The sequence below is a fragment of the Schistocerca gregaria genome, chromosome 4 (genome assembly GCF_023897955.1).
Source record: "Schistocerca gregaria isolate iqSchGreg1 chromosome 4, iqSchGreg1.2, whole genome shotgun sequence".
NCBI lineage: Eukaryota > Metazoa > Arthropoda > Insecta > Orthoptera > Acrididae > Schistocerca > Schistocerca gregaria.
Window position 1 is genome coordinate 585,882,332 of NC_064923.1, and position 20,518 is coordinate 585,902,849.

The 20,518-nt window shown below is 36.9% G+C and overlaps 1 protein-coding gene across 1 annotated transcript in view; it reads right to left on the reverse strand.

The window, feature by feature from the left end:
• The window catches only part of LOC126267519 (cystatin-like), a 93,488-nt gene that overhangs the window by 16,642 nt on the left and 56,328 nt on the right, over window positions 1-20,518 (reverse strand). Inside the window, exon 3 of the mRNA XM_049972821.1 lies at window positions 16,301-16,405. Coding sequence (XP_049828778.1) covers window positions 16,301-16,405 — 105 coding nt within the window. The remainder of the gene's footprint in view (window positions 1-16,300; window positions 16,406-20,518) is intronic.

Genomic DNA, 20,518 nt, shown 5'->3' on the forward strand with positions numbered 1-20,518 from the left:
TGTGAATAACAGGAATCTGGTAAAACATCAAATCTCTGACATCACTGTGGCCACCTGAAAGAATGGGGCCAATGATGATGGAAGAGAATTGTTCAACATGACAGAAGTGCAACATTTCTGCAAATTGCTGCAAATTTTTCAATGCTTGGCCATCAAAAACTGTCAGCATGTGAACCATTTAATGAAACATCATTGAAATGGGCTTTCAGAGCTGAAGGCCCACTCTTGTACCCTTGACTGCATGACATAAAGCTTTATGCCTCGCCTGGACCCAGCATCACTGACATTGGACTCCTGATGGCTAGAAACATGTTGCCTGGTCAGACAAGTCTCGTATGAAATTGTATTGAGCGGATGGATGTGTACGGGTATGGAGAGAACCTCATGACTCCGTGGACTTACATGTCAGCAGGGGACTGTTCAAGCCAGTGGAGGCTCTGTAATGGTGTGTGGTGTGTGCAGTTGGAGTGATATGTGATCCCTGATACATCTAGATAGGACTCTGACAGGTGACACATACGTAAGCATCCTGTCTGATCATCTGCATCCATTCATGTTCACTGTGCATTGTGACGGACTTGGGCAATTCCAAAAGGACAATGAAACATCCCACATGTCCAGAATTGTTACAGAGTGGCTCCAGGAACACTCTTCTGGGTTTAAACACTTCTGCTGGCCACCAAACTCACCAGACATGAGCATTATTGAGCATATCTGGGATGCCTTGCAACATGCTGTTCAGAAGAGATCTCCACCCCCTCTTATTCTTATGGATTTTTGGACAGCCCTGCAAGATTCATGGTATCAGTTACCTCCAGCACTGCTTCAGACATTAGTTGAGACCATGCCATGTTGTGTTGCGGCACTTCTGCATGCTCACAGGGGCCTTACACTGTACTAGGAAGGTGTACCAGTTTCTTTGGGTATGCAGGGTATGTTTGAGGAATGAAGCACTGACATGTAGCACCTAAAGTTGACACCACATTACAATGTTTAATCAATACACTTCTAGTTAAAGCATGACATAGCTGTCATTAGGAATATGTTCTGTGTGACTGAGTCATTTTATTTGTGTAAGCATTATCTAGTCTTAGTCAGTTTGGGAGCATTACATACTCAGTTTCAATTTATTTGATTAGTAAGAGATTCAGAGATATTTTGGCTAAGTAATTACATTCTTTGTCAGTAGATAATAATGGAAATGTTACAGAATATTTATGTAATTTGATCAGATTATAGTTTCAGAATTTTCAAGATTAGTACGGGATCTTCATTAGCATGAAATCAAAAGTTAATTAATTTGCATTTTACTGCTCCTATTTCATAAAATATTTCAGTGTGTTGTGCTGTATGAGCACATAGTAAGCACATAGTAAGTAGTGAGAAGTTAGTTAGGTTGCATTTCATTTTTCCTGCTAAATTCATTGTGACTTGTGAGAACAGAGTTTATTGTGTGGAATTAACAACAAATGTTGGCAGTAAATGGCAGAGTATGGTATGGAAACAACCAAATAAAGTTCAAGACCCAATTGTCCACAGGAAAACTGATGCTTACAGTTTTTTGGGATGCACAAGGCCCAGTACTGGAACATTATTAAAGGGGCACAACAATAAACAGTGTACATTACAGTGAGATGCTTACTGCTAGGCTAAAGTCTGCAATTCGAAGCAAATGCTGAGTATTGCTGTCAAAAGGTGTTTTGTTGTTGAACGACAATGCCCATCTCTATACTGCTGCCCAGACTGCTGAAACGCTCCAGAAACTCAAATCTGAAGTACTGGATCATCCTTCTCACTATCACTTGTTTGGTTCACTCAAACAGGCATTAAAAGGCTGTTGATTTGCCTTTGATGAAGCTGTGAAAGAAGCGGTGCATTCCTGGTTCACAGTTCAACTGAGAACCTTCTTTTATGAGGGTATCAGGAAGCTTGTATAACAAGGGACCAAGTGAGTTGAAACTCAAGGAGACTATGTCAAAAAATGATCTTTTGGTTAGTTTCCTATTTGGGCACAATAAAATTTTATAACTACTTTGTGGATAATAATTGACTTAACCTCATATTTGTTTAAATTAAAGAATCAGTTGCATTATGTTCAATTTGTGGAAGATGTGGAGCAGAAAAGTTTCAATGTGTTAATATAAGAGGACTTCCTTATTGTTATTATGATTATGTGGCTCATCCAGTTAATTTAATTAACACTTGTACTTATTATGCAGCATTTTACTGACATTTCTGAATTGCTTTAGTAATGCATCTGCTACAGATATTTATTTATTTATTGGTCCAAGAATCAGTTTCGTACATTGTTTCTACTTGTATATAGGATAGTGGTAAACCTAGTTAGTGTACAATACAGTAGTCATTTGCCTACATTGTTGACTTTATAAAAATGCATAATAATGTAGGTTGGTGTACTACATTGCTTCTAAATGTGATAATAGCAGTTATTAAGTGAGATGACATGATAAGCATAATGTAAACTATATTACGAATTGACAATTAGTGAAATTTAGTCAATGAGGTTTACTTATATGATTTTCCATAAACTCAGACAAAGAATAGAAGCAGTGGTCAAGCAAGAACTGTTTTAACTTTATTTCAAATGCATTTAATGTTGGTATGCATTTTAAGTAAGAAGGCATATGGTTATATAACATAGCTCCAGAATGAAACACTCCTTATTTGCATAAGTTTGTATTTACTCTGTTCCTGTGTAGGTTCATCTTCTGTCTAGTTTCATATGTGTGTATATCATAGGTGTGTTTGAAGAGATTTTTCTTTTTTAAAATGCTCCCTTTTGTGAAAATTAGTATTTCATGTATATACAAACAAGGCAGTGGCAATATTTTCAGAGTTTTAAAACAGGAATCCTTAGATTTAGCTTTTTTTATCACCCTGATAATCTTTTCCTGTATTTTAAATGTTTCTGTAGTATTTGTAGCATTAACCCAAAAAAATTTTCCGTACTTAATTAGCGACTGTATATTGCAATGATACATTGTCAGCACTGTCGAGCAGCTTGTGTTTCGAGTGAGGATCCTAGCAGCATATGCTAGTGAATTCAGTATGTTATATAAATTGTTTAGGTGTATCTTCCACTTCAGATCTCCCTGAACACATACACCTAGAAATTTTGTATGACTGACCTTCAACATATTTTTTCCTTTGATTGTGAAACGAGGGTTTGCAGGATGGAGGTTTTGTGTGGTATGAAAGTTAACTATCACAGTTTTTTCAGAATTTATGATGAACCTATTTGTCTTGAACCAGTGTATTAAGGTATGCATAACTGATACTGCAGCCTTCTGCGGATTTTCCTCATTCTGTGATTTAATTAGAATATTGGTGTCATCTGCAAACAGTACAGTGCAATTATGTGGGTACGCATTTTAGGTAAGAAGGCATATGGTTATGTAACATAGCTCCAGAATGATACACTCCATATGTATTTTACTAGCCAATTCATTTACATACAGCAGAAATAGGACAGGTCCTAGAACTGACCCTTCCTTGTCTCCATACTTGATTTTTCTGCCCATCCCTGTAAAAACTAGAAATTTTTTGTCTCTCACTATCTTTGTTTTTTATTTCTGTAATCTGCTGATGATTTCTGAGGTATGACTGGATCCACTTTTCAGACTGGCCTATAATTCTAAAATTACTCAATTTACACAAGAGAATGCCATGCTCACTCACATCAAAGGCTTTACTTAGATCCAGAAATATCCCAGATACATGCTGTTTATCATCCACTGCTTTTAATACTTCATTTAAGAAGGCAAAAATTGATGACTGAGTTGACTTTCCAGCTCTGAAACCATGTTGGGAGTCACTTATTAGCCTCTATTTATATAAGAAAACTTAAGCATCTAAGGAACATATTTTCCATAATTTTGCTGAGGCCTGACAAAACTGGAAGTGGTCTATTATTAGCAATATAACTTCTGCACCCTTCTTGTGCAAAGGTGTTACTTTTACAGTTTTTAGATTAACTGGAAATACAACACTCTCAAAAGATGAATTTACTATGTCCATTAGTGGTTCCACAATAAATGTTGCACTAGCTTTGATAATAGCATCTGGTATCTCATCAACACCCACTGAATATTTATTAGGTAATTCTTTTAGGATTCTTAGCAGTTCCTCATGCGTTTGAATGAATTTTTTGATCTGAGTGACTGGTTGGCTATTGGTCATGGTGTGTATTTATTAACTACTGCACTATATTTGAGAAATACTTGTTGAAAGCACTAGCAACATGTTTTGGGGTAAGTTAGTTTATTTTTATTCATAATCAGCTGTCTATTACTGTGATTGAGTGGCCTTGAACCCATTTCTTTCCTTATAATTCGCCAGGTTGCTTTAGTTTTATTCTTGGAATCACACAATATTTTGTCATTTTCTAGTTTTTTTTTTGCTTTGAAATAACTCATGTTAGTGTTCTTTTGTATCTTTTGAAATATGCAGTAAAGTCAGGACTGGTATTATGCTTGGAGTACTCATATAATCTCCTTTTGTTTTAACATGATATCCTTATCCCTTTTCTAATGCACTTGTTTGTTTTTTGAGTAGAGGTCAACATAGTTGTTTTCTTGGGAAAAGCCATTTCAAAAATATGTTTGAATGTAGTCATAAACTTATCATATTTCTCGTTGATCTCATTACAGTCATATACATCTTTCCAACTTTCACCTTCTAGGAGAGGAAAAATTCCAAATTTTTTTATACTGAAATTCCTTACAGTGTATTTTATTCAACTGGGGATTTGGGGTCCTGAAACATTCATTGCAAGAATTTGAGCATAGTGACTGCTAAAACCCATGTTTACAACTTGTGTGTTATATGCATATTTGCACATATTTATCAAGATCTGATCAATAATAGACACAGAGGTAGGTGTTGAACGATTGTAGTAAATTAATAATGTCACCTATGAATTTATTGATTGTAAAATACTTTTTGTCTCCATCTGGTGACCTGTATACAGAAACATACATGACCTGCACGAATTAACTGGAGGAATGAGGTTTCATTAAGCTGACTGATACTTAAGCTGGCATTAACATAATAATTAGTATAATGCATTAAATTAAGTAAAATTCAATTATAATAACCATAATTATGAATTATACATTAGAAACGAAAGAATAAATTATTTACACTTGCAAGGATGAACTGGACTTAATGATGTTTTTACAAATACCTACATTTTCAATATTTCTTGCTACACGGTTGCTTTCTTGTTTTGTTGGATCAGGAAATTTACTGAGTAGCATACTATAAACGGAGATAAGTAATTAACATTAATGTTGCTAAACAGCTGTTAATGAAACTTAGTACATAACTAAATTTTTCAAAATATTTTCTTGCTGATTTTAACATTATGTGTCTTTATGAGAAAGTAATATTTACTTTGCTGTGCCTAGGTTTGTCACAGGTTCAGATTTACTGTAGTAGTTGTAACAACATGTTACAGCTTAACTGTGAGTTGATGCAGAAGTAGCGATCTTTGAAGCTATTCATTTTACTTTAATTTTTTGAACATCCATGTTATCATGTGCAATGATATAGGACTTGTCATATGTTGATGTTGTTTGTTGTTGTTGTCTTCAGTCCTGAGACTGGTTTGATGCAGCTCTCTACAGTAAAGCTGCATGCATGCACATGTTGATACAAAAAGAAAAAAGCTTAAATAATAGTCTCCCTATAGATAATTAAGTACATAAACAGAAACAAATAACACAGATAAAATCAAACAGATTACCAGATACATGAACCAAACAAATTCTAAGTTTATATTATATCTAGTGACACATGGCCACATTTAACTTTAGTTGTGGATGTCCTTGAATTCATAAAATGCATGTGCTCATCAACACTGTAAAAGCTTTCAATTACAAGCATTTTCTTAGGCTCATTTTTTTTAAAAAGGTAATATTTTTTTAACTCTTAAACGAAGTGCACTAAAAAAATGGGGCGATATATTATACTTTTTTGATACTGGGCTTTCTTAGGTACTTCTCCATGGAAGACAGTTCTTTATCTAGTTTCATAGTCATGGTAATCCCTGTTAACAGCAAGGAAGTGGTGATGGGATTTCAAAAGGCATATATTTTCATGGATATACATGGATGGAAGAGTCATAAATTTCAGTTCTTTGAATATTTCACCACAGGACTTCTTAAGTGCAAACCATTTTATAATTCTTATTGCTCATTTTTTTAATAGTAAATGAGCATTTTGCTGGACTTGAAATACCCCAAAATATGATACCATATCACAGTACACTATGCATGAATCCATAAAAGGCACTCATCACTGTTTCTTCATTGCAGAAATTTTTGAGTGTTCTTAATATATAACAGCTTTTATTTTTTTTTTATTGAGCCATTCTATATGTTTATCCCATTCAAGGTGCATGTATAACTGAATTATTAAAAATTTTGTATTTAAAGTTTTTTCCCATCTTTTGGTCAGTGTATGAACCCCGCATCAAAAAAATTGTTCACCTTTTGAAGTGATACATGAATCGAACCAATTTGTGACTTCTTCATGATATCAAAAGTGTTGGTCAGCAGGCCATGCTACACTGATCTAAACAGGTGATAGTCAGAGGCAGCAATGCCTGGAGAATATGGCAGGTGGGGTAGGACTTCCCATTTTAATGTTTCCAAGTACATTTTGAGCTCTTTTTCAATGTGGGGTTGAGCCTTGTCATGCTGCAAAATAACTTTATCATGCCTCTTGCTGTATTGTGGCCATTTGTCTTTAATTGCTCTGCTCAAGTGCATCTGTGATTGTTTCACTTGGTTTTAACACCTCATAGTACATTACATTGGAGCTGTGAATATTCGGTTTGGCTGTCAACATGGAAGCGTGGCCGGGATATCCCCATGATTTTTTGAATTTAGGTTTATCATAATAAACCCATTTTTCATCCCCGGTCACAATGTGATGCAAAAATCCCTTCCATTTTTGCCTCTGAAGCAACTGTCCACAAACACACAAACGCCATTCAACACCTGTTGGTTTCAGCTCACATGGGGCCAAAGTTCCTTCTTTCTGAATCATGCCCATAGCCTTGAGACATTTTTAAATGGCTTCCTATGTCACTCCCACTAATCATGCCAATTTTTCTTGAGTTTGATGTGAGTCTTCACTCAGCAATGTCTCCAATTCTGCATCTTCGAAAACATTCTCTCTTCCACCACTATGACCATCTACGACGTTAAAATCGCCGTTCTTGAAGTGTTGAAACCACTCACGATACATTCTTTCACTAATAGCATCTGTACTGTATGTACTTCAGAGCATTCGATGAGACTCAGTAGCAGGTTTCTTCATATTGAAACAAAACGGTAACACCTCCCGCAAATGATGAGAATTAGGGTCATAAACTGACATTTTCAATCAAGAATAACTATGAATACACAAACTGACTATTGTTTGAATGAGGTTATGTTGGATGAGGTCCAAGCTAACTGCATGATGTCTGCAATCTGTTTCTTTTGACCGCTACTTAACATTGTCACCACCTATTGGCAAATGACCGAAGCAAAGTTGTACACCTTATGTATATCAACAAGCAGAGAAACAATATATTTGCTGTGTTTAATTACTTTAAGTGGAATACCATCTACACCACATGAAACTTTGTTCTTTAGTTTGCTTATTGCATTCTCTGCCTATTGTACTCTTACAGGATAGAAAAACATACATGGCTCTAAGCACTATGGGACTTAACTACAAAAACATAGTTTTGAGATTTACAGAGATGATATGATTAGTCTTTATATGATTTTCTACTGTACTTGTAAAGGGCCTATTGGATATAGTGGCAATTTTTAAAGGAATATTTATAGTTTTAACCTTGGTTTTTGCTTTGCTTGTGCCTAATTTTGTATTTATCACATTCCAAACGACTTCATTTTTTTGTTACCCTTGTTTCAGTTGATAGATGAACCATTGCTTGATTTTTTGTTGTTGCTGTGTTGACTTTCTTGTACAATTTTCTGTAACAGTTTACATACTGTTTCAGAGATAGATTTTCCCTAGCTGATTTAATTAATTTTCTAAATTGCTCTGAAGATTTTCTTGTCCCCTGTGTTATCATTTATTTCTGTTTTGACGTTGATTTCCTTAAGAGGGGATGGAATTTCATTGTTATATTTTTAACAAGATAAAAATGACTCAGACTTCATATCTGCATGCTCACATTTATCCAAATACGTTTGAAATTTTCAACAATGAATTAAAAGTCCTAACATTGTCCTCATTTATAATTCTCACTTTTCCAGGAATTTGTGCTGAGTAGATTAATTACAGTAAATTTTGTTGCTTCATTATCTGAGAATCCAGTATCAACCACTTCCATATTATTACAAATGTTTGCACGTCAGAAAAGATTTGATCGATTGTAGTTTTAGAGGTCTTTCCAGGTTTACTGTATTCATGGCCAGTGGATGGTAAATTGTGTTAATACAACAAATTATTCAGTTTAAATACATTTTGATAGGTTATTTAAAAGTTACATTGAAATCTCCAACTAGAATAATGTTTTCTTTAAAATTCCTTAATTCACTAAAGAGTTTTTCCACACTGTCTAAATTGCCATAAAGGTGCCTGATGGGGATTGGTATATGCACACAATGATTATTTTGAGTTCTTTACATTTGCAAACACAATGTTCAAACACTTTTTCAATGTTATTTATATTACTGAACTTAATTTCTTTGCATTCAATTCCTTGCTTTCAATATATGCATTTTCTCCACCTATAAAAGTCTCTCTACAAAAGTTACTAATAATTTCAAATTCTGTTATTCTAGTGGTACAAGCTTCATTTTCCTTCAACCTCATTTTCCTTCAACCAGTGTTCACTCACACTTAAAACTGAAATATCCTTTAGCTGATCAAGCAAAAGTACTTCTAATTCAGCAGTCGCACTAGTTCAAATATTCTTTCTTAATTTGCATTTCATTAGTGGAAGTGAAGAGTTTTTTTCACTGTAATGTAACTTTATGTGCATTTATCAGTACAGTTCATTCTTAGATACATTTTAGTTGAATTTCAGTAATTATTACAATTTATCCTAGTGTTTCAACTTTTCTTTTCATAATATTTGCACTCCACGCAGGATTTTCCATTGTTTGGTTATTGACATGAAAATTGAAAAGTAATGGAAGAATACAGATGTAATTGTTACAATGGACACAGAGAGCTAAATGAAAATATTTGGCATGTGTATCAGATATCGTTGCTTATCCCATTTATGTTTAATGACTTTTGTTGACCATGAGAGAAGAATAATAATATGTCAGACTATGTTATTTGATGAAAGACTTCTAAGAAAGTTACTTGTCCTAATCTGAGTGTAGCTGTTGCACTCTATGTGTCAGCTTCCATGTGCTTGAATGAAGTCGTGTGTTTTGCACCGATGGTACAGTGCCGTGTTTTCACAGCAAGAGAATCACTATCAAGTAGTTGTGCACTGGGCACCAGGAGAGCTGAGTTGCATGTGCAATTCATTTCTCCATGCTCATGTTTATGCTTAGATTTAAATTTATTTTCTGTTTCAACTACACTCTGATACCATGCTATGAAGTTTTTCAGCACACTTTCTGATAAAAAACTGTGATCCTGAAAGAATCGAGTTATTCTTGAGTTACAATTGGAGAGTAGCCTAACATGATGGAATTAATAAAACCTATTTTTCCATTCCTGTGGTTTTCCTCCTGTAAACAGAACACATCTGACAACTGTAGGGCAGCATTTCGCTTGTAAGCACTGACAAATGGGGATCCCAAGGTGCCTGGAAGGAAAAGTAATGTGTCAGAGACACAGTGAACCATGCAATAGCCAAAGAATGCATTGTTTCAGGATTAGCACAAAGCCTTTGCCACCATTCTGCCCACACAATCCTGTTCTTTGGTTTGCACAAGCAGAAGCATATTTCTGCTGCATGGGAAAAATGGCTAATGTGACGAAGTTTGCCCTTGTCTTAAGTCCATTGGACCACAGATTTGCAGCCGAGGACCAAGATATCATTACCTCACCACCTGAAACAGGCTCATACACTAAGCTCAAGACAGAATTGACACAACATGCGGCTGCCTCCCAGGAAGATCACATAATCACATTCGGCAAGTGCTACCACAGGAAGAGATCAGCAATATCAAGGCATTGCAGTAACTGAGTCATGTGCGCAGTAAAGATGACATGGGCACAGTATCTGATACCTTGCTATGAACATTATGGGATAGCCATTTGCCACTGCATATCAAGGCAATCATTGCCTCACAGACAGACATGCAGCTCAATTGAGCAACACATGGATATGTTGGTAAGATTGTTGGTTTGGTGATCAGGCAAAGAAGTGTTCACCATCTTGTTTGTTCCCAAATGTTGCTGACAGTTGGTAATAGATGCAACTTACTGCCGAACATCCTCCAAGTGACTGTTTTAACTGATTGAGGGTCCGGCATCAAATTCCTGGTAGACACTGGCTCAGACCAGAGTATATTGCCTTGTATGCCTTTGCATCATTGCCAGGCACCAATTGCTTTTTGCCTAACAGCTACTAATGACTCATCAATTGCAATGTATGCCACTCAACAGTTGGACTTTAACATTAGACTGTAACACCACATCACAGAGGCAGAGGCAGAGCAGCTACTAGCAAAAGCGTTGAATGCCTGCTTGGTGGACAACGTCACCAGCCTTGCTGTCACCACCTTCCACCACTGCATAGCAGTCCACAGTGCCAAGCTGATGTCCAGTGGTGAGTATGCTGCATTACAGAGGGACTACCCGACATTTACCAGGCCACCCAGTGCCCCAAGTTGAATACACCACAATACATTGCACCATATTAAATCAATGGATGGACTCTCAATGGTGTGTATGTCTAGACGTTTGCTAAATGTTTGGCTCCTGACTTTTTAGCAACTGCAAAGGCCAAATTTGATTTCATGTTACAGGAAGGCTTAACGCGACCATCTAAAAGTTCGTGGTCATCGGCATTATGTTGTTGTTGTTGTCTTCAGTCCTGAGACTGGTTTGATGCAGCTCTCCATGCTACTCTATCCTGTGCAAGCTTCTTCACCTACCAGTACTTACTGCAACCTACATCCTTCTGAATCTGCTTAGTGTATTCATCTGTAGGTCTCCCTCTACGATTTTTACCCACCACGCTGCCCTCCAATGCTAAATTTGTGATCCCTTGATGCCTCAGAACATGTCCTACCAACCGGTCCCTTCTTCTTATCAAGTTGTGCCCCAAACTCCTCTTCTCCCCAATTCTGTTCAATACTTCCTCATTAGTTACATGATCAACCCATCTAATCTTCAGCATTCTTCTGTAGCACCACATTTCAAAAGATTCTATTCTCTTCCTTTCTTCTTGAAGTCTGAGGGTATTTCACCTGTATCATACATCTTGCTCACCAGATGGTAGAGTTTTGTCAGGACCGGCTCTCCCAAGGCCGCCAGTAGTTCTAATGGAATGTTGTATACTCTGGGGGCCTTGTTTCGACTCAGATCTTCCAGTGCTCTATTAAACTCTTCAAGCAGTATCATGTCTCCCATTTCATCTTCATCTACATCCTCTTCAATTTCCATAATATTGTCCTCAAGTACTTCGCCCTTGTATAGACCCTCTATATACTCCTTCCACCTTTCTGCTTTCCCTTCTTTGCTTAGAACTGGGTTTCCATCTGAGCTCTTGATATTCATACAAGTGGCTCTCTTTTCTCCAAAGGTCTCTGTAATTTTCCTGTAGGCAGTATCTATGTTACCCCTCGTGAGATAAGCCTCTACATCCTTACATTTGTCCTCTAGCCATCCCTGCTGAGCCATTTTGCACTTCCTGTCAATCTCATTTTTGAGACGTTTGTATTCCTTTTTGTCTGCTTCATGTAATGCATTTTTATATTCTCTCCTTTCATCAATTAAGTTCAACATTTCTTCTGTTACCCAAAAATTTCTACTAGCCCTTGTCTTTTTACCTACTTGATCCTCTACCGTCTTCACTACTTCATCTCTCAGAGCTACTCATTCTTCTTCTACTGTATTTCTTTCCCCCATTCCAGTCAATTGTTCCCTTAAGCTCTCCCTGAAACTCTGTACAACATCTGGTTTAGTCAGTTTATCCTCTTTCATTTCTCTCCCAAAATCCATATTCACCCACTATGTTTCCTTCCCTGCCTTTTCCTACTCTCGAATTCCATTCACTCATGACTATTAAATTTTTGTCTCCTTTCACTACCTGAATAATTTCTTTTATTTCATCATATATTTCATGAATTTCTTCATCATCTGTAGTGCCAGTTGGCATACAAACTTGTACTACTGTAGTAGGCATGGGCTTCATGTCTATCTTGGCCACAATAATGCATTCACTATGCTGTTTGTAGTAGCTTACCCACACTCCTATTTTTTTTATTCATTATTAAACCTACTCCTGCATTACCCCTATTTGATTTTGTATTTATGATCCTGTATTCACCTACCAAAAGTATTGTTCCTCCCACTATCGAACTTCACAAATTCCCACTATATCTAACTTTAACCTATCCATTTCCCTTTTTAAATTTTCTAACCTACCTGCCCGATTAAGGGATCTGACATTCCACACTCCGATCCGTAGAACGCCAGTTTTCTTTCTCCTGATAACGACGTCCTCCTGAGTAGTCCCCACCCGGAGATCCGAATGGGGGACTATTTTACCTCCGGAATATTTTACCCAAGAGGTCACCCTCATCATTTAACTACACAGTAAAGCTGCATGCCCTCAGGAAAAATTACGGCTGTAGTTTCCCCTTGCTTTCAGCCGTTCGCAGTACCAGCACAGCAAGGCCGTTTTGGTTAGTGTTACAACGCCAGATCAGTCAATCATCCAGACTGTTGCTCCTGCAACTACTGAAAAGGCTGCTGCCCCTCTTCAGGAACCACATGTTTGTCTGGCCTCTCAACAGATACCCCTCCGTTGTGGTTGCACCAACGGTACGGCCATCTGTAACGCAGAGGCACACAAGCCTCCCCACCAACGGCAAGGTCCATGGTTCGGCATTATACTTAGTGCCAAAGAAAGGTGGCACCTGGCACCCATGCAGTGATTATTGTGGCTTAACTTTCAAACAGTTTCTGACAGATACCCTATACTGCTGTTAAGGGACTTTTTACATGCTACATGGTGCCACCATTTCCACTGTCTTGGACTGAGCAAAAGCTAACACCCTGATACCTGAAGCTGCAGGAGACATACCAAAGACAACCATAATCTCACCTTTTGGTTTATATGAGAGCATGATTATGACCTTCAGCTTATGCAGTGCAGCTCAAATGTGGTAGGGATTTCTAGATTCTGTTCTTCACAGATTACCATTCTGCTTTGTTTCCTTGATGATGTCCTGTTGTTCTCCACCAATCTGGAACAAGATGGTCAGCACCTGCTTGAGGTCTTCGGATAACTAGAACAATATGGAGTCATACTGAACATAGCCAAATGTGTTTTTGTGCCACCAGAAGTGACGTTTCTTGGTCATAAAATCTCAGCTGTGGGCTTCCTTCCTCTAACCCAGAAGGTAGAAGCAATGCTACAAACACTCAGGCCACCTACAGTCAAGGAATTATGACGTTTCTTGGGTTTACTTAATTTCTACATATGACACCTTCTCCATGCAACAGAGATACAGGAACCTTTGACTGCAATATTGTCAGGTTCTAATGTTAAAACAGGAAGTCTCTTGTGCACTGGACAGAATATATGTTCTCTGCATTTGAGGATGCGAAGTGGAGCATGGCTGAGGGCAGCATTTTAAGCATCCCCAAAACTTGGTGCACCACTAGCTACAGTCAAACTTGGTGCACCACTAACTACTGTCATGGATATGAGCCAGATACCCTTTGGTGTGGCACTCTAACAAAGCCTGGCAGCCACTGGCATATTACTCCCACAAACAAAGTGGAGTATATATGACTGTGAGCTTCTGGTTGTATATCAGGCAGTCAGATATCTTCATCTACAAGCCAAAGTATGAGTCTTTACTTTCATGACTTCTCTTCTTCTACATTGATCTATAAATGTTTACCAACCACAGGTAATGTATGTGTGTGAGAGGGTGGAGAGGGGGAGGGGGGAAGGGGGCTGTGGTAGGTAGAAAGCAGAGCCAAATCTTGTAAATAGGGTGGATAAATTTGAGCTCCAAATCCCTCAGCTTTCCTTTGCCAAAGGACACCTTATATGCAGATGCATTCTCCTGAAATGGGGTTACTTTGTTTTTTTCCTTCATCACCTTTTTCTACAACATTTGTGTTGTATGTGCCAGTTATTGATTTGCCCTTAGTAACATAATTATCAAGAAGAACTCTTTTTGTATTCCAAATGAGACTTCTTATCATCTTTCTTACAGATGAGATCAACTTGACTTTTTGGTGCAAAATTAATAGCTGCCATTGACTGCAAATGGGTTTGTTTCTTACATGAGGTGTTATCCACAGTAAAAAAAAAAAAAAAAAAAAAAAAAAAAAAAAAAAAAAAAAAAAAAAAAAAAACCAGTTCACAAGGTTGACTGCATTCTTTTTAAAACGATCCAAACATTCAGTCTTCATGATTTTCTTTTGGCAGCTTGTTCTTGCTCTCAACTTATAAAAGTGAGGTTGACAATTATCTTTGAGGCCATTGCTTTCCATTGCTTTTATTTATTTGTTAATAGTGGGTATATCTTTCACAGTGTCCACAGGAGCATGCGCGCATGCGTGCTTGTGTGTGTGTACACTTCTGCAAGAAAAAAAGCAAGAACTTCAAAGCTAGTGTGAATGCTGTTATTTCCTGTTATGTGTCTCTGTGCACTACATGTTGGTCCGCTGTAGGTGAGGAACAGCATTTCTCATATTTTACATATACACTGTGTATCACTCAAGTGTATGATGGAGGATTCTTTTCATTCATATTAAGATTTCTTCCTGCTCCATTCATGGAGTATGAGTGCTTGTTCACCTGTGCGTAAGTTATTATTTGCTCATATTTAATATGTTCAATCAGTATGGGATAGATATGTAGAGGTCCAAAGAATGTCCATACTGTGTGTCCTGAAATATGGTTCACGGATTTTTCTGAGCTAGTTCTTGTGATATATATATATATATCTTTCTTTCAGTGTCTCCCACGTGAGATTTTACACTATCTCAGTTGTACTCTTTCACAAATCACACAAGACTATGACAATTCATACTACTCTTCTTTGTATACACTCTATGTTTCTGCAGTGACACAGGTCCCACCCTCTTGAGTAGCCTGCAAGCATGGGCTATGTATATGTTTTGTGTGCAGATATTTGTAGACAAACTATACCCAGCATCCTATCAATGATTTGTAGCCTGTCATTTGTTTCACCTATTACTGAGGCTATATGGTTGTTCCACTTAACATCTCTATACATGGTTACTCACAAATATTTGTATAACATGACTGACTAGTTGTAACTAATTAATCCTGTAGTCAAAGGATATCACACTTATGTTTCATGAAATGAAACATTTACCATTTCCCTACATTAATAGCTACTTGTCAGCCTTTGCACAAGGCTGATATTTTGTCCACATCTAAACAAGTACTACTGCAATATGTACTGGATTGCATTTGCTCATATACAAGTCCATCATTTGAGAAAACCCTGAGATTGCAACTAATACTATCAGTCAATGCATTATGTATAACTTGAACATCAATGATCTTACTACACTCCTCCGAGTCAAACCAAACCTCCTTTGGTGTCAGTAGATTATTCTCAATCCAGAGTAATGTGCTGTGTCCTCTTTGTCAAGAAATTCTCATGTGTCTGCCTTATAAGGCAAGACAATCATCCCTATTGTCATTTTGCTCAGTAAGTTGGAGATGAGTGGGGTAGCAAATTAGGGATGGAGTGGAGAAAAGTAAACACAAAAGAGAAGCCAGGTTAGAGTCAACTCCATTAAATTCATATATATGAACCCATAGTACAGTGATGGTAACAAGACGTATAGCAAGGCCAGGTTTGGTATGAGATTTGAATGCACTGGACTACAGAAAACATTACAAATGGGAGAATACAAGGCATGAGAGGCTAGGCTCAGCTAGTTACATTCTTTACTATATGAAACTTAAATGTCATACAAACTATTCACAGTGGGAAAAAAATGAGATAAAAGAGATACAATTTCAAACACAGGTGACAGTGACCACAGATATTATGAAGAGAAATGGAGATTCATTAAATATGAACTGTTTTGTTTCATGTTTCTATGACATAATGCTTACCGATTCTCCTGTTATAATGCAAGCAGAACTGGCATCATCTTCTCCACTGTTGGAGTTGGTGCTACAAACTTCTAGCCGGATGTAATAAATTACACCTTCAACAACCTAAAACAAATGTGCCTTTTTATATATCAGAGCCACAATGAAGTCCAAATCTGAAGGCAGGTTCATAAATAAAGCATAACACTTACAAGAAAAAGCACATTTAGTACTGACTCCAATGTGCAACCAGCACAGAACTGACCTCTTGGATGGAGAATGCAGCTATTTATACAAACAGTGAATATTGCTGGATACCAGTATTTACACAATTATCAAGTATTCCTGAATTTACAGAAATTACAATCGTAAGATATTTCAGCAACCTTCCACTTTCGTGTGTGTGTGTGTGTGTGTGTGTGTGTGTGTGTGTGTGTGTGTGTGTGTGTGTGTGATCTTCTCCCAAACCCCTACATTTAAACCAAATGTAGCCTTTGAGTATCATCATTGTAGGATTTATATCCTCCTAGCTCCAATAGGAGTATAGATGCAGGCAAAAATGTCTTTTTCAGACCTTGGCATGTTGTCTCCCTGTACAACAGACATGTTCCACTGGAAGGATGGTGCCAAGTGTAAATTTTGGTTGTGTTCATTACCAGAATAAACTCAACATAAATGTTAAAAAGTGTTTAACATGTGAAAAAATTGATGTATATCATGATAATATGTGTATCGCAGGTTTTGTTATTGAAAAAGTTTCGGAAGGAAGACATGGTGTGCCCCAAAATTGCATAACTGAAATCACGCATGGAGCTACTACAACATCTTACAAATCACAAGAGCAAATACAAAGACTTTGCTACTGCAAATCATGTGCCATGAAGAGTATAATGTGCATAAATTGTAAAACTGTATACCATTTCGTATGTGTAAAGAAAAATCCAAGACGAAAACTATAGTGTTGCAGAAGGTATAATGAATATCGCCTAGACAAAGCACTACAGAAGAGTGACTGCAAAGTCAAAATTATTTCTATGCTGTTAGAAGAGGTACATTCCTTAAAATACAAATATACCAATAACAATCAATGTGAGTATAAAATAAACAGTGACCTTGTAATTGATAATCATACTAGAACCAGCAGTAACAAATATGATACCAACTGCAAAAAAATCTAGGAAAATTGCAAAAAGTGGTATAGCATGTGTAAAATGTGGAACAAAATTTCACTTTCGATGTGCAAAGGTGGACTGCACATTGAAAGGAAATGAGAAGTTTACAAAAACATTGAAGTGTAATATGTGTAGGCCTACTGATATACTAAGCAGGGCCACAAATATCCTGCTAACAAACAGATTTGCAGTGCTCGATGTAGACAGTAATGATGATACTCTTGAAGCTCAAACAGAACACTCTCAATCATCGAATGATGCAGTAACTCTTCCTGATAGCACTACAGCTTCTGAACTTCAACAAAGACATCAAATTCTGTGTGATGCTGCTATTCCTGTTCTGAAGACCACCTGTCAACATGAATCGCTTTATAGTATTCCAAGGAAGCTTATCATTCTTGCTGATAGTGACAGTTGAGAGATTGCTACTCGTATAAATGAAGTTGCTGAAACTGTGAAGGCAACAGGATTTGTCAAGCCTTGAGCATCTCTCTCTCAAATATGTATGTATATACATTCAGAAGAAATCAGTAAGTTGTCATCCAAGGATTTCATTGTACTACTTGGTGGCTCTAATGACATGCACCGTAATGAAACATCAGTAGCCTGCCAAGAACACACAAATGTAATATATTAAACATTCTACAGAGGTATGACTTACATCAGTTGTCTTGTGTGAACAGAGAGATCAAACTTGCAAATGAACAGCTTGCAAACATATGTAAACAGTTTAAAAATGTAAATGTTCTAGATGTAAGTGGTGTTGGTTGAAGATTCCATACCTCACATGGGCTTCATTTGAACAGTCTTTGAAAAAGATTTTTAGCACAAAAACTAATTGAAAGAAGCACAGGCAATAGTTTTACTACAAATTCAACAGTAATGACAAAATGTGATTCGTCGCCAACCACATAAATGAAAAATAATTATTTTTTTCCCACAGCAACACATTCCAGTAATAGTCAACACTCCAATAAGACCTTTTTAGGCAGAACAGAAAAGATCACAGTGTAAATGTTGTACATTTTGATAATTTAACTTGTGTGAAAGCTAACATTAAGGAACCAGTTAAAAATACAATTGATATGCTATATTGTTTAAAAATATTTCATCAGAATATAAGAAGTCTTTTGATTAAAAGTAGAAGAGTTGCTGCTTCCTCTGCAAGAAACAACTGACACAGATGGAATTATTAGTAATGTGCTCTGTTTAACTGAACATCACTTGGAAGCCACAGAAATTAATCAGCTACATTTAAATAGTTATAAAATTGGTTCTTCCTAGTGTCAGAACAACTTAAGACAAGTCGGAGTGGCAATTTACACACACAATACTATTAAGTCACAAGATGTAGATGTATCTAAATACTGTATTGAACAGCACTTTGAATGTTGTGCAGTCAAATTAGAGCTCAAAACACAGTTCCTGGTCATAGTAACAGTTTACAGGGCATCTATGGGAAACATTCAAAAATTTCTCTCTCAGCTAGAAACAGTTCTTACTAAACTTTATAGAAACAATAGTAATGTCATCACATGTGGTGCCTTTAACATAAACTTGCTCACAAAAAATAACAACCAGAAACTATTAGAATCACTACTGTTAATCTTCAATCTGCTCTACATGACCTCATTCCCAACAAGAGTACATGGCCACAGCAAGACCCTGATTGATAAACTGTTCCTAGATCCCACAAATTACAATGAAGAGATGACATGGGCTGTAACAAATGGTCTGTCTGATCACGATGGTCAAATGACAACCTTAAAACTTGCCAGCAGAAAACCAGCACATGGCCATTGTAACCAAGTCAAACATGTTAGAACAATAAATGCCAAATCTACTTGCTTGTTCAGAAATAGTTTATGCCATGAACAATGGGAGGAAGTATACCAGGCTGACACAGTGAATGAGAAGTTCAACTCTTCCCTCAACTTATTCCTTAAACATTTTGAAGCTTCTTTCCCCCAAAGACAGATTAAAATCATACCATCCTGTAGTAAAAGGAAAGAATGGCTAACTACTGGCATAAAAATATCATGTAACAAAAAGAGATATCTGTATGTACAACAGAGGACTTGTACAGACCAAGCAGTAAAGTTACATTAGAAGAAATACTTTAAAATTCGAACAAGTCTAATCAAGAAGGACAAACAGTTGCACTTTAGCAAATAGCAACTCAAAAAATAAAATAAAAACCATATGGCACATCACAAAAAGCGAGACAAATAGGGACATAAAACCTGACAATAATAAACACAAAATTGCAGCCTCAGAGTTCAAACATTTTTTCTCACTATAGCTGAAAAAACAGTGATCCATAATAAACAGTCTCGCACAGAAGCTATTGAACTACTTAATCCCATTCAAATAACATCTAAAGTAGCACTTCATTTCAGAAGTACAACCCCTAAAGAAATTGAAAAAAAACCATAAAGTTACTCAAAAACTCAGATTCCTGTGGATACGATGGCATATCAAGTAGGATTTTAAAATCATGTGCAGTCTTAATCAGTTATATATTGTGCTATTTGTGCAACCAATCTACGGAAACTGGTGTGTTCCCAGATAGATGAAAACATGCAGTAGTGATACTAATCCACAAAAATGGGGCAAGGGATGAAATAACCAACTATCGGCCCATCTCTCTGTGCCAGTGTTCTCAAAGGTATTTAAGAGAAAAGCATCTGATAGGATTTATAGTCACACTACACAAAATGGCTTACTGGCTCCAATACAGTTCGGCTTTCGTAAGGGCTCCTCCACAGACAGAGCTATATTTAACCTAACAGATGAAATTTTAAGTGAATTACATTACAAAAGGTATCCAGTGAGGATATTCTGTAACCTTTCAAAGGCAAATGATTTTGTAGATCACAACACACTCTTAAAAAAAGCTTCCACATTATGGCATTAAAGAGAAATCTTTGACTTGGATAGAATCATACTTACAGAACAGGAAGCAAAGGATTGTCTTAAGGCGGACAGGTACAACATTAAAACCAGACTGGGGAAATATAAGGAATGCAGTTAAAATTTCTATTCAATCCAAACCATGACCATGAGC